The sequence below is a fragment of the Hemitrygon akajei genome, chromosome 13 (genome assembly GCF_048418815.1).
Source record: "Hemitrygon akajei chromosome 13, sHemAka1.3, whole genome shotgun sequence".
In the NCBI taxonomy this organism is placed as follows: domain Eukaryota; kingdom Metazoa; phylum Chordata; class Chondrichthyes; order Myliobatiformes; family Dasyatidae; genus Hemitrygon; species Hemitrygon akajei.
The window spans coordinates 94,922,171-94,937,175 of NC_133136.1; the positions used below are offsets into that span (position 1 = coordinate 94,922,171).

At 41.4% G+C, this 15,005-nt stretch overlaps 1 protein-coding gene across 11 annotated transcripts in view; it reads right to left on the reverse strand.

The window, feature by feature from the left end:
- Window positions 1–15,005, reverse strand: part of map9 (microtubule-associated protein 9) — a 260,518-nt gene that overhangs the window by 223,154 nt on the left and 22,359 nt on the right. For 6 of the 11 annotated variants that reach the window (XM_073065102.1, XM_073065097.1, XM_073065095.1 and 3 more), the window contains one exon: window positions 9,569–9,669. The exons of 3 other annotated variants lie outside the window; for them this stretch is intronic. In XM_073065102.1, the coding sequence (XP_072921203.1) occupies window positions 9,569–9,577 (9 nt within the window). In that variant the 5' untranslated portion in view covers window positions 9,578–9,669. Of the gene's footprint in view, window positions 1–9,568; window positions 9,670–11,647; window positions 11,734–15,005 lie in introns of all 11 variants that reach the window. 2 more of the 11 variants (XM_073065096.1, XM_073065092.1) reach the window with 1 other exon arrangement.

Consider the following 15,005-nt stretch of genomic DNA (forward strand, 5'->3'; position numbering starts at 1 on the left):
GCCTAACTCCCTAAATTCCCTTTCAGGACCTCCTCACTCTTCCTACCCACGTCATTGGTCCCTACATGGACCACGACATCCAGCTGCTCACCCTCCCTCTTGAGAATACTGAGAACTCGATCCGAGATATCGCAGACCCTGGCACCAGGGAGGCAACAGACCATCCGGGATTCTCAATCTCTTCCACAGAACCTCCTATCTGTCCCCCTAACTATCGAATCCCCTATCACTACTGCTCTCCCCTTTTCCCTCCTTCCCTTCTGAGCTGAGGGTCCAGTCTCTGTGCCAAAGACGCAACCACTGCAACTTGTCCCTGGTAGGTTGTTCCCACCAACAGTATCCAAAACAGTATACTTATTGTTGATGGGAATGGCCACAGGGGTGCTCTGCTCTTCCTGTCTATTCCCCTTCCCTCTCTTGACAGTCACCCAACTACCTGCCTCCTGGGGGGTGACTATCTCCCTGAAACTCCTGTCTATCTCTGCCTCTGCCTCCCAAATGATCCAAAGTTCATCCAGCTCCAGCTCTAGTTCCCTAACACGGTTTCCCAGGAGCTGCATCTGGATTCACCTTTTGCAGGTGTAGTCATCAGGGACAACAGTGTTCGCCCTGACTTCCCACATACTGCAAACGGAGCACTCAACTGCCCTAACTGCTGCCTCCATTACCTACTCCTAATGTAACTAATTAAAGGAGCTTACCCAGCCTTACCACATCTGAAGTGAAGCTCGTACTCAGACTCTGCTCGCTATTTAAATTCTCTCACTGCCTCATGGGCTGACTTTCACGTGTTTGCGCAGTTGTGCCCCGTTCAAACCTCGCCTCTGCCTGTTCTCGCTGAAGCCTGACTGAGCCAAAGCCAACTCACTCTGCCTCAGTCCACTCTAACAATGGCCACTGTATATGGCAGTCTTCCTTTTTAAACCTTTGGCGCGTTACGTCACGCGCCTATGCAGTCTAGCCTCTTTGCCACAATCAGTTAAAAAGAAACAGCTTCTCTCCGAGCTTCTTTTACCTCTTCCCTCTCCGCCTTTTGCTGCGATTTAAATTTTTAAAAATTCAAGGATTGATTATATTATAGTTGATCCCTGTCTTTTGCCTAATGTTAAAAACTGTGAATATGTCGCTATTGTTATATCTGATCATGCGCCTTTTAGCTTGTCCTTTGAATTTGACGATGTCATTTTTGGCTGTCCACCATGGAGCATGTCTCCGACTTTATTGCAAAATTCTGACTTTATCAGTTTTATCGAAAGCCAGATAAAAGATTTTTTTCTTTTTAATTATATAGAAGGTATGTCTAAATTAATTATATGGGATACATTCAAAGCATTTTTACGTGGTCAGATTATTTCTTATTCAGCTGAACTTAAAAAACAGACTAAAGCAGATTTAGATACAATTTCAAAACAAATTAAAGATTTAGATAATATCTATGCAACTTCCTCTAATAGTGACTTATTTTAAAAAAGGGTGGAACTTCAATCACAATATAACCTATTATTAACTCATCCAATTGGAGGTTATCTACTTAAGTTAAAGAGCCAATTTTATATGTTTGGAGATAAAAATAATAAACTACTTGCATCTCAATTAAAATTGGCTGGAGCCAAGAGGCAAATTTTGAAAATTCGTAGAAAAGATGGTACCGTGGATCAGGATTATGAAGAAATTAATAAGATTTTTCAAGATTTTTAAACTGAACTTTATAAATCCCAATGTCCAGTAGACTCTTCTGAAATGAATGCTTTTTTTTACGAAAGATTGCTTTTCCTAAAATTTCTGCTGTGGATCAAAAAATTCTTGATGCCCAAATTACTGAATCCGAAATTCATAAAGCTATTTTTTTCAATGCAATCTGGTAAGGCCCTGGGACTTGATGGTTATCCGGTAGAATTTTATAAAAAATATGAAAAATTGCTTTCTCCATATATGTTGGAGACGTTTAAAGATTCTTTTGGGAAAAGTGATTTACCCTCTACTTTTTATGAAGCTTCCATTTCTTTAATTCTCAAAAAGGATAAAGATCCTACTGATTGTGCCTCATACAGACCTATTTCATTATTGAATGTTGATGCTGAGATTCTCTCAAAGATAATGGACAATCGGTTGGAGAGTATTTTTGGTAAAATCATTTTTTTAAATTTGTTTTTATATTGAAGTTCATCATCAAACAAACATTTCCATAAGATATATTTCAGACATTGCACATATATATCATATAATCATATATATCACAAATCTCCACAAAGTACTTATCTGAGGTATACACTTATAGAAAAGAGTCTAAAGAAAAAACAAGCAAAAGGAAAGAACTATGTACAAGTAGGAAGTGATTTTTTTTATGACATATTCATTGATTTATGAGGATAAAATCAGGCCTATGAGGCTTTATGTAGTTAAAACATTTTTCCCAGTAGGAATCAAATTGTTCCAGCTTATGATTAACAGATGCTGTTATCTTCTCCATTTTGTAAATGTCCATTGTAATTTCCATCCATGTATTTAAAGTTGGGCTCTCCTGTGATAACCATTTCCTAGTAAGAGTCTTTTTTACCAGCCACCAACAGTATATTCATTAAATATTTATCTCTTTTCAACCATTCTTGAGGTATATATCCAAAATATATGGTCTTACTCTCTAAGGGTATTTCACATTTAAAGATGTCTTGTAGGGCATTGTGTATCCCCCTCCAATAGTCTTTGATAACAGGGCAGTCCCAAAAAATATGATAATGATTTGCATTTTGATTTCCACAATTTCTCCAGCAAACAGGGAGGTTACTATCATAATGGGATTTCTGACAGGGTGTAATAAAATATCTTATCAAGTTTTTCCATCCAAACTCCCTCCATTTCTGTGAACTAGTACACTTCTATTGATATCTCCATATTGTTGTCCATTCTTCCTCAGATATAATTATCCCTCCTTTCTTCTCCCATTTTGTTTTAATGTATGAAGTCGAATGAGTTTTAAGATTTGACAACCCCTTATACATGCTTGAAATGACTCTACTACCATTATCTGAATTATATGCTTTTCTAAATAGCTCTATCAAGTATGTACTTGCCTTGGTTACATTTTTAAGCATCTTATTAACATATTGTCACATCTGTAAATACCGATAAAAATCTTGTTTTTCTAATAAGTGTTTCTCTTTAAGCATTTCAAAACTGAACAGTGTTCCTTCTTTCATTATGTTGCAAAGAACTGTTATTCCTTTAGCTGTCCAGTCCTTAAATCTGGCATCCAATTTATTTGGTGTAAAATCCGAGTCATATGCACACCACTTAAGAATTGCAATATCTCCCTCTAGATTATATTCTTTTATAGTAGTTTTCCATATTTTAGGAGTCAATTTCACCCATGGGTTATCAATAGTATTTATGTACCTTTGCAGGATGTTATCAGCCAAAATTGCTTGTATGGGGATGGGATGTACCCACTCCTCAATGTTTTTCCATTGAGCGTCATATGATGGGTTGCACCAACATATTACAGCTCTCAACTGTGCCGCAAAATAATAATTTCTAAGAGAAGGTAGGCCCCATCCCCCCTTTTCCTTTGCTAATTGCAAAGTTTTGAGATGAACTCTAGGCCTTTTACCCTGCCAAATATACCTTGATAAAATCTTGTTCCATTCATTGAATTGATTTTGATTAATCTCTATTGGTAGGGTCTGAAAGAGATAACAGCTTGGGCAGTATATTCATTTTAATAGACTCAATCCTTGAACTGAGACTGAAAAAAGGAATCAGGTTCCATCTTGCCACATCTTCCTTAATTTTTTATATAAAGGCTAATAATTAAAATCTGATAATTTTGCCATAATGATGCCCAAATATTTGAAAGACTCTGTGTGCCATGCCCAGGGGTATCTACTTTCAATTTCTCTTGGTGGGCTATAGTAATATGAAAGTAATTGGGTTTTATCTATGTTGATCTTGTATCCTGATAATTGACCATATTGTTCAAAGGATTGCATCAATTTAGGTAAAGACTATGTTGGTTGCCCTAGATAGATCAAAATGTCATCCACATAACAAGCCAATTTATGCTCTGTCCCTTTAATAGTAATTCCCCTGATATCTTCATTTTGTCTGATGTATTGAGCTAATGGTTCCAGATATAACGCAAAGAGTAGCGGTGACCATGCATAACCCTGTCTCGTGCCCCTTTCTAGGGTAATACTATTTGATAAATATCCATTGATTTTAATCCTAGCAGTAGGATTGTCATATAGTGTCTGTATAGTTTTAATAATTGTGTCTTGGAAACCAAATCTATGTAAAACTCTGTAAAGAAAATTCCAATTAACCAAATCAAATGCTTTTTCAGCGTCCAAGCTTATCACTATTGCGTTTGATTGAATTTAATAGCCCATTGACATTAAAAGAAATGAATTTTATCTTGTCCTTAGCCATCTGTATTTATCTGTCAATGTATCATTGAAATTAGCAGAATAAAACTTAATCCATCTACTCCCTGAACAAATAAGAACCAAGAAACGCAAATAATAACACAAATGGCAACGAAAGTGTGATTCCAAGGCTGAGGTCTTTAGTAGATGACGCCGCATTGAGCTGGAGGAAATGTCTAGCTGTGGGGGGTAACCCCTCCTACTTGTGAGTTGAGAGCCCCCATTGCAATATTCATAAAAGTCAGTGAACAAATCCATTACACAGAAAAGATTTCCCTGTGTACTCCTCCTATACACACACACACACACACACACACACACACACACACACACACACACACACACACATATATATTCTCATTTTCGTGGGGTAAAAGGAGTAAGTGAGCGAATAAAGGATAACAACTAAGTAATATAAAATTCACATTATAATAAGTATTTCTCAAGATAGGTACATCACTGTCTACTTTTGCTTCCGCTTAGTTTCTCAACATTTTTAAAGTTAGCCAAACCTTATGGCTCTTCTGAAGGGGGTGAGGACTGTCTTTGGGAAACTCCTGATATACTTCTCTCGGCCTCCTCCTGTCTCCTGCCTTCTCGATTCTCGCACTATTTGCCAAGTGGAGCAGGATAATTCCTCTGCCAGGCTTTCCCTCAGTTTGGTCACGCTGACGGGCAACCCTCTGGCCTTCATGTCTGTAGTCGCCTCTTCCACTGTCTGGTACAACCGCATCCCATCGTCATAAAACACTTGAAGTTTAGCAGGGTACGGAGTTTGAAATCTAATCTTTTTTTGCTTTAGTACTCGCTTTACTTCAGAGTATTCTTTACTTTCTGCAGGACCACAGGGGGGTAATCTTGGTCGAAATATATTACTTTATCATCTAAAAACACTCTCTTCTTACCCCAGGCCCTTCGTAGAATCTCCGCCTTGGTGCTGTACCGAAGGAATTTAATTATTCCTTCTCTCAATTTCCAGCTCCATAGTTGAGGGAAGCTCCAGCTCATCCCATAGCAACTTTCCGACAAACTCCATCATAGACGAGCCCTCTACTCCTTCGGGAACGTTGTAGATTCTGATATTTTTCTGCCGTAATCTTCCCTCCAGGTCAAGCAGTTTACCTTCTTAGTGATTTAATATTTTTATCGTCTTACTCAGTATTCATTCAACGTTTTGAATGCGATCTTCCACCTTCTCAATTCCGAGTCTCTGCCACCACTATTTTTTGATTGACGTTGGCGAGTTCTGACTTAATATCATGTAGCTGCTGCTTTATTTCTTTCTGGAACTCCCTTATCTCTTTCAGGATTTTGATCATACTCGCCGCTTCGACTGAACGAGGCCCAGCGTCCGCCTCGCTAGCACGCGGTCGGGTAGGAGAGCCACTCGCTGCACTCCTCTCGGCTGCAGGCTCCGCAGTGTCGCTTTTTTAATTTCCATTCTTTTTCCCCATTCTTGCCCCTCTTTTCAGTTCAAATATTTTTTGAAAAATACTATATTTGATGGGTTAACGGGGCTTAATACACGTTTTTCCAGAGCAGCTAGAGACTTAAGCTGCCATTCTCGACAATGACATCAATGGAAACTGGGTAAAATCATTTTAAAGATTAAATAGGCTTTATAAAGGGTTGTTATTCTTTCTTAAATGTTCTGAGATTATTTAACATTATATATTTGCCCTCTAGCCTCTGACTCCTGCCCTTCCCTCTCCTATCACCTCCTCACTTTCCCTGATGTGACGAAGGTCATCGAGCTACATCTCCAGTTCCCTAATGCGGTCCCTAAGGAGCTGCAGCTCAATGCACCTGGACCTCCCACATCTGACACTGAGCACAGAAATCTGGCCCCACACAGATACTTCCTGTCTGTATTCTATTCAGGCAATGTACCTTGTCTCGATCCGTTACCATCTAAGCCCCATTGAGCCAAAGCCTTCCTACTCTGTCTCTTTCTACTCCACCGCTCACTCCTCTGCGCTCACTCTATAAGGCTGTCTCTTCTTAAACTCTTCTCGTTGTTCTCACTGGCTGACATCCATGTGCTTGCACAGTCATGCCCCAATTAAACTAATGAAGAAATAACAATGATACTGTTACTGGGTACACTTGACCTCTTTCTCAGTCTGCAAAGGTCATACAGCTTAACTGGAGTCCAGTGCTTCCACTGGCTGCCTTGCCAGGACTGTACACCAACATAGATGCCGTTTGTCTGGATCGCCACTTGTGGTTCTATCCACCTGGGAATGACATATGTCCTTTCAACCAGCTCCCTTACTATGACTTGGTCACCTGGCTGTGGGAGGACTATCTTCTTTCCCTCTGGCTCTCTCTGATCCACAGTATGTCGCTGCTGCTTTGTTCGACCCCTCATTGTGTTACCATGGTTACAGTGGTCCTTCACATTTCCATGTAATCTAACTAGATTGGCAGTTGTAGTTTCTTCCTGTACACATGTAATTTCTGTTGCTTCTTGTTTTTCCACTGCCCTGCTCACACTGATGTAAGCGCACTCATTCCTTTTCTGCTCCTTTTGTGGTGAGCCTTACTTTACTCTACTACCTCCTTAAGCAGCTGCACTACCTCTGATTGTGCCTGCTCCCTCCCATGGGGACCTCCTGACATGATTCCCACACATCACCCTATCTCTCCTCCTGGCTTGGGGATGCTGTCTCTCTGTGGGCGATGATAGTTGCTTTAGTCACTCTCCCTATCTTATCCATGTCATTTCTCATTTTCCTGAGTCTATGACCTGCCTTACTCAGTGTGTGTATTCTCAGAATAGTACCTTCATTGTTTGGGCACACCCAGAGATCTATAGGAAACTCAATCTCAAGTAGCTGGACTGTGTTTCCACTTCCGTCATTGTTTCACCTCCTGCTCTGGTAATGTAAATCACCTCTCTAGTTGTGGACAAGTGTAGACCAGTTATTGATATTGACAATCCCCTATTCACTAATATTTCACTTCCTAGTAAACATCTTGTGTGCATTTTTAGATGACCACCACTGGCCATAGAGATGGCCATCTGATTTCACCAGCTTTATAATCTGGTCAGCAACTAAGTCGGAAAGAATGGGCCCTGTTGTGGATTCCGTCTAGTTTGGCGAGTAAGTGATTTTCACACTTTCCTCTTTTTTCAAGGCTCTGCCTCCAACCATGGATGGGAGCTACAGCTGTAACAAATCATCTCCTTTACCCTCCCTCATCTATTCCAGCAGTTCCCTGCTACATGCCCCAGCAGCTGGCACACAAAGGAAGTTTTCTGTGACATCACAGCAGCTACATTCATTACAGCCATTTTATGACTTCTCTTCCCCTCTTCTGGTCTATCTCACCAACCCATGACACTATCACAGAGTAGGTCAATCCCACTGCAATCCCCAAATCTAAAACTTCCCATGAGCTGAGCTCAGGCCTTCCTTCATCATTTTCAGGAAGACTGAGTCACATTAAGCAGATACGCATTTAAAATGGGCCTCAAGAAAACAGCATTCATCAAAAAGGAATAAATGATGTAACTAATGTTCATAGACCATTCAAAAATCTGATGGCTGAGGGGAGGAAATTTTAAATTCCTGGCCACTTTCATATCAAAGGAACTGTCCTGTAGCCAGCACATAACTTCCATTTCAAAGAAAGCATGGCAGCACCTCTACTTTCTTAAAAGTTTGCAGATTCAGTATGTCATCTAAAACACTGAGAAACTTCCAGTCTAAGATGGTGCTGGTGAACTTCAGTGACCTCTGGCTGGTGACAAACAAAACAAGTAAAACAACTAAATACTTTGTTAATCACATTTTTTCTGGCAAACAATAATCACAAGTAACAGACTGTAACTTCACTTTGGACTTGAAGGCAATTTGATGTGACAGAACCGAGGTGAGGCGAGACAGTGGACCCGTCGCCAAGAGCAAGGAGGACCCTAGGTTCAATCAATTTTAGCACTGTGCCAAAGGCCGAATTGAGGCGACGAGGTTCAGACACCAGAGCGTACCAATTTGATTGAACTCGATGTTTAGTTGGAGACTTAAGCACAATGCCAAATCAGAAAGGGTTTTTTTTAATATGGGTTCTTTTTTTATGGCCATGATGAGTTTCTTTTTGGCCTTTTTTTTGTACATGGCTTTTATTGGTTTTTTGTTTCAGGGCTGCCTGTTAGGAGACAAATCTCAGGTTGAATAATGTATACATACTTTGATAATAAATGTACTTTGAACTTTGAATTATAGATGCACAGTGGAGTCTGACTGGTTGCCTCAAGGCTTAGTTTGGAAGCTCAGTGCCCAAGAACAGAAAGACCTACAAAAAGATAGTGGACACAGCCAAATTCACCACAGGAAAAGCCCTCCCCACCACTGAGCACATCTACAAAGAGCACTACCATAAGAAAGCAGCATCCATCATCAAGGACCCTCACCATCCAGGCCATGCTATTTTCTCATAGCTACCATCAGGAAGGCACACAGGAGCTTTAGATCACATATCACCAGGTTCAGGAACAGTTATTACCCTTCAATCATCAGGCTCCTGAACAATCATGGTCATCTTCATTCACCACAGCACTGAACACAACCTATGGACTCACTTTCAAGGACTCTATAAATCATGTTCTCAGCACTATTTACTTATTTATTAGTAGTAACAGTAACATAGTAGTATTTATACAGTTTTCTTTTGTACAGTGGTTACGTGTCAATCTTTGTGTGTAGATTTTTTGTTCTACTGTGAACACCTGCAAGAAAACAAATCTCAGCATTGTATTTGGTGACATATACTACTTTAATAATAAATTTATTGTGAACATTCAAAATGATAAATAAAATTCTATAGCTGAATCACTGAATATATTCACAACCAATGCAGATTTCTTGCCTTCTGGGAAGTATAAGGATGTGAGGAATAGACAGGCTACTGAAGCCAAGACCAAAACCAGATCAAACTGGCGCAACAGACTCTACTTGCCTTATTTTTAATAATATTTCTTACATTCTTTTGGTCTTCTGAGCTTTCCAGATTACATCATGGAAATAAGCTCAAAATAGAAGCTCAAACTAGGGAAGATGTCTCCCTTTAGGACAGAAGATTAAGGAAAGATTAAATCGTAATCAACAAAATGTGTCTATTTTCCACCTACCCAGTACCCTTACCTGAAACATATTTTGTTTAGATCTTTTGCTCAAGCTGAAGTGATCCTGAGATCATTCTCTTCAGATATTTTGATTCTTCAAATGTTTTGTATTTCCAAAACCTGCAGGAAATACAGTAAATGCAAAATACAAGTTTGATGCCTTAAATATTGAAGAATGGTAGACATGGGTAAAACATAGAAACATGGAAGTCTACAGCACATTACAGGCCCTTCATCTCATAATGTTGTGCCGACCATGTAACTTACTCTAGAAACTGCCTAGAATTTCCCTACCACACAGCCCTCTATTTTTTTCACAATCTTGAAAACGGCAATTAGACTGCTACATGGACACCCTGCTCATGGACTGTTTGTCTCACTCCCATCAGGGAGAAGGCTCTGTAGCCTCCACACCAGGGCCATCAGACCTGAAAACAGTTACTTGTCCCAAGTAAGGCTGATCAACACCTCCACTCACAAACTCCATTTCCTGTCAACACAAAGTACAGTGCAGATGCTGTGGTCAAATCAACACATACAAAAGCTGGATGAATTCAGCAGGTCCAGCAGCTTCCGTTGAAATGAGCAGTCAACGTTTCGGGCCAAGACCCTTCGTCAGGACTGAAGGAGGAGGGGACAGGGGCCCTATAAAGAAGGTGGGGGGAGGGTGGAAGGTGCCAGGTGAAAAACCAATCAGAGGAAAGATCAAGGGGTGGGGGAGGGGAAGCAGGGAGGGAATAGGCAGGAGAGGTGAAGAAAGAATGTAAGGGGAAAGCACTATGGGTAGTAGAAGAAGACAGAATCATGAGAGAGGTGATAGGCAGCTGGAAGATGAGGCAGTGAAGGTGAGATGGTGGAAGGGAGAGGGAGGGAATTACCAGAAGTTGGAGAATTCGATGTTCATACCAAGGGGCTGGAGATTACCTATACGGTACATGAGGTGTTGCTCCTCCAACCTGAGTTTGGCCTCATCATGGCAGTACAAGAGGCCATGTATGGATATATCCGAATGGGAATGTGAAGCAGAGTTGAAGTGGGTGGCAACCGGGAGATCCTGTCTGTTGTGGCGGATGGAGCAGTGGTGCGCTCGACGAAGCACCATTCCCACCCTCTCCCTTCCACCATCCCACTTTCACTTTGCCTCCTCTTCTAGCTGCCTATCACCTCTCTCATGATTGTCTTCTTCTACTACCCATGGTGCTTTCCCCTTACATTCCTTCTTCACCTCTCCAGCCTATCCCCTCCCTGCTTCCCCTCCCCCACCCCTTGATCTTTCCTCTGATTGGTTTTTCACCTGGCACCTTCCACCCTCCCCCCACCTTCCTTATACGGCCTCTGCCCCTCCTTCTTCAGTCCTGACGAAGGGTCTCGGCCCAAAACATTGGCTGCTCATTTCAACAGATGCTGCCCGACCTGCTGAGTTCATCCAGCTTTTGTACGAGTCCATTTCCTGTCAGTCACCTTATGCCCAATGAATCTACGTCTATAAGCTAACTTACATGTTTATATTTATTGTGCTTTTTTATTACTATTGTGCTTTTTATCTTTTGTGGTTTTTTTGTGCTGCATTGGATCCAGAGTAACAATTATTTTGTTCTCCTTACACATATAACCATACAACCATATAACAATCACAGCACGGAAACAGGCCATTCCGGCCCTCCTAGTCCGTGCCGAGACATGTACAGGAAATGTTACAGGTTATGTGCCAAATGCAAGTTAGAAGGTCTATTTCAATAATACAGTTTGACCAGCATGCTTAAGTTGGGCTGGATTGCCTGTTTCATCCTGTACAACTGATTCTGGTGCTAAAGTTTTCCCCATCCTTAAATCAAAGTTGCTCAGTTTTCCCCTAAATTCCCATAAATTGATACCTTTTTTAAAAATCACTCACTGTTATGCATGCATCTGTATGTATTAAATATGGATTCAATGATGTCTCCACAGCACTGCCCAGCCCAATTTTGTGCCAACCTATATAAACCAACTCCACGATCAATCTAACCCTTCCCTCCTGCACAGCCCATAACTCTCTTCAATGCCCCTGCTGTATCAGTCTCTACCATTGTCCCTGGCAATGTGTTAAAAAAGAAACTACCTTTGACATCTCATATACGAGAAACTGCAGATGCTGAAAATCCAAAGTAACAAAATGCTGGAGGAGCTCAGCAGGTCACGCAGCATCTAATAGAAAAGAGTAAACAGTCAACATTGTAAACTGAGATTCTTCTTCAGGATTGTGATAGAAATGGGAGATGCCTGAATTAAAAGGTGGGGAGAGGAGAAAGAGACTAGCAGTAAAATGATAGGTGAAGCCAAGTGCGTGGGAAAAATCAAGGCTTGGAGAAGAAAGAATCAGAGAGGAGAGTGGACAATAGGAGAAAGGGAAGGATGAGAAAACCCAGGGGGAAGTAACAGGCAAATGAGAATTAATAAAAAGTCAGAGTGAGGAATAGAGGAAGTGTGGGGGGAAATTTTGTTCACCAGAAAGAGAACAAAAGAAAGCCTGATCTGCTGAGTGACTCCAGCATTTTGTGTGTGTTACTGTATCTTTGACACCTCCCCTAAACTTTCATCCATTCACTTTAAACAGATGTACTCTGGCATTGACCATTGCTGCCCTGGTATAACAGTGCTGGCTTTCTACTCTGTCTATGACTCTAATGTTATACACCCCTATCCTCCTCTCTTCCTCCTTCACTCCTAGCTCACTCAACCTTTCCTCATGAGACAGATTTTCAAATCCAAGCAGCATCCAGGTAAATCTGCACCCTTGCTAAAACCTCCATATCCTTTCAGTAATGAGGTGACCAGAACAGAACACAATACTCCAAGTATGGTCCAACCGCAGTTTTAGAGATTTGTTAGGCTTTGTTAACCACCCTGTCACCAAGAGATTGGGGCTGAGAGGGAAATGGATTAGACATTGTGATTGTAGGGGAGATTCAATGGACCAAATAGCCTAATTCTGCTCATATATCTTATGGTGTTATGGTCCATCAACTTGCATAGCGACCTCAAGGGATCTATGGACTTTGGACCCAAGAAGTCCTTGATTCTCCACACTGCTAAGAATCCTAGCACCAACCTTGTGCTCCATCTTGAAGTTTGTTCTTCCAAAAATCATCTCTTCACATTTTTCCAAACTAAACTCCATCTGCCCAGCTCTGCATCGTGTCTATTAGTCTAACATAACCTGCGACAACCTTCTACCCTTCTACATTTTCCACAGTACCCCCAATCCTCGAATCATCTGCAAACTTACCAACCAACCCTTCCACTTCCTCAGCAAACTCATTTAAAAATCAAGGAACAAGAGTCCTAATCAGATCCCTGGAGAACACCATTAGTCACCGAACTCTTGACAGAATATGCTCCACCTACTATCACCCTCTTCCTTCTATGGGCAAGCCAATTCTGAATCCATACAAACACGAGGAAATCTGCAGATGATGGAAATTCAAACAACACACACAAAATGCTGGTAGAACACAGCAGGCTAGGCAGCATCTATAGGGAGAAGCGCTGTCGACGTTCAAAGGGTCTCGGCCCAAAACATCGGCAGTGCTTCTCTGAATCCATACAGCAAAGTTTCCATGGATACCATGTCTAAAGACTTTCCGGCTGAGCCTACCGCAGGGAACTATGTCAAACGCCTTACTAAAATACGTACACACCACATTCTGTTCTAACTTTGTCAATTTAATTTGCCACATCCTTGTGAAGCACAACCTTCACAACCTTCACTCAGTGAAGCACAACCTGTTCCTTACAACGCCATGCTGATTATCCCAAATGTTGTTCCAAATGCTTGTGAAAGCTGTCCCTAAGCATCCTCTTCATTAGTTTGCCAACAACTGAAATAACACTCACTGGTCTATAATTCCCAGGATTATTCCTATTACCTTTCCTTAACAACAGAATAGCTTATACCATCCTCCAATCCTCTATCCTTCTGCAACTTGGGAGGACAGAAGATCATTGTCAATACCCCAGCAATTTCTGCCCTTGTAACTCGGGGTATATCCTGTCTAGCCCTGGGCACTTGAGCAGGTAAGCTGTTGCAGTTCTAACTGAAGTGCTGCTATGTGAGAGTTGCAACCCTGTATGAACCTTTGATTCCATCAACCTCAAGGGATTGTGGAACATCTCATCCAGTTTGTCGTCAACTTGCATTGGCTTTATAATGAATCTAAAACAAAACCATTCTTTATGAAGGCCAATAACAAATATTGCCCCAACACTCTCTTCAGTCTTTCATGTTGCATTTCTCCACCTCAACTCCAACAAATGCTGGGAACTGTATTGTCATGCACTTTGGTAGATGATAGGAAAGGGGTGACTATTTTCTAAATAGAGAGAAAGGGACCTGAAAATTCTTGTAAAGATTCCCTAAAGGATAATTTGCAGGTTGAGTCTGTGGTGAGGAAGGCAAATGTGATGTTAGCATTCATATAAAGAATACTAGAATGTTAAAACAAGTATGTAAAGTTGAGACCTCACTTGGAGTACTGAGAGCAGGTTTGGGCCCCTTATCTTAGAAAGGATGTGCTGAAACTGGAGAGGGTTCAAAGGAGGTTCATGGTAATGATTCCAGGATTGAATGGCTTGTCATATGAAATGAATTGAATTGAATTGAGTTTATACTTACATCCTTCATATACATGAGTAAAATCTTTACATTACATCTCCATCTAAATGTGCAATGTGCAATTTATAGCAGTTTATAATAAATAGTACATACAACAGGACAGTCAATATAACATAGAAATACAATTGTATCAGCATGAATTAATCAGTCTGATGGCTTGGTGGAAGAAGCTGTCCCAGAGTCTGTTGGTGCTGGCCTTTACGCTGCAGTACCGTTTCCCGGATGGTAACAGCTGGAGCAATTTGTGGCTGGGGTGACTCGGGTCCCCAATGATCCTTTGGGCCTTTTTTTTTTATAAAACACACCTGTCTTTGTAAATGTCCTCAGTAGTGGGAAGTTCACATCTTCAGATACACTGGGCTGTCCGCACCACCCTCTGCAGAGTCCTGCGACTAAGGGAAGTACAGTTCCCATAGCAGGCAGTGATGCAGCCAGTCAGGATGCTCTCAATTGTGCCCCTATAGAAAGTTCTTAGGATTTAGGGGCCCATACCAAACTGTCTGAGGTGAAAAAGGCGCTGTTGTGCCTTTTCCACCACACAGCTGGCATATGTGTAGGCCTCCGTTAAGTCTCGACAGACCATGGATTTGCGCCTTGGAAAGTTTCCAGGGTGCAAGCCTGGGCAGGTTGTATGGAAGACCAGCAGTTACCCAAGCTGCAAGTCTCTCCTCTCCACGCCAACGATGTAGTCCAAGGGAAGAGCATTAGGACCCATACAGCTAGGTGTCGGTGTGTACAGACCATGTGAGATCCTTGGTGTTGTTTATGCCGAAGATGTTTATGAAGAGCGGTTGGTGGCTCTGGG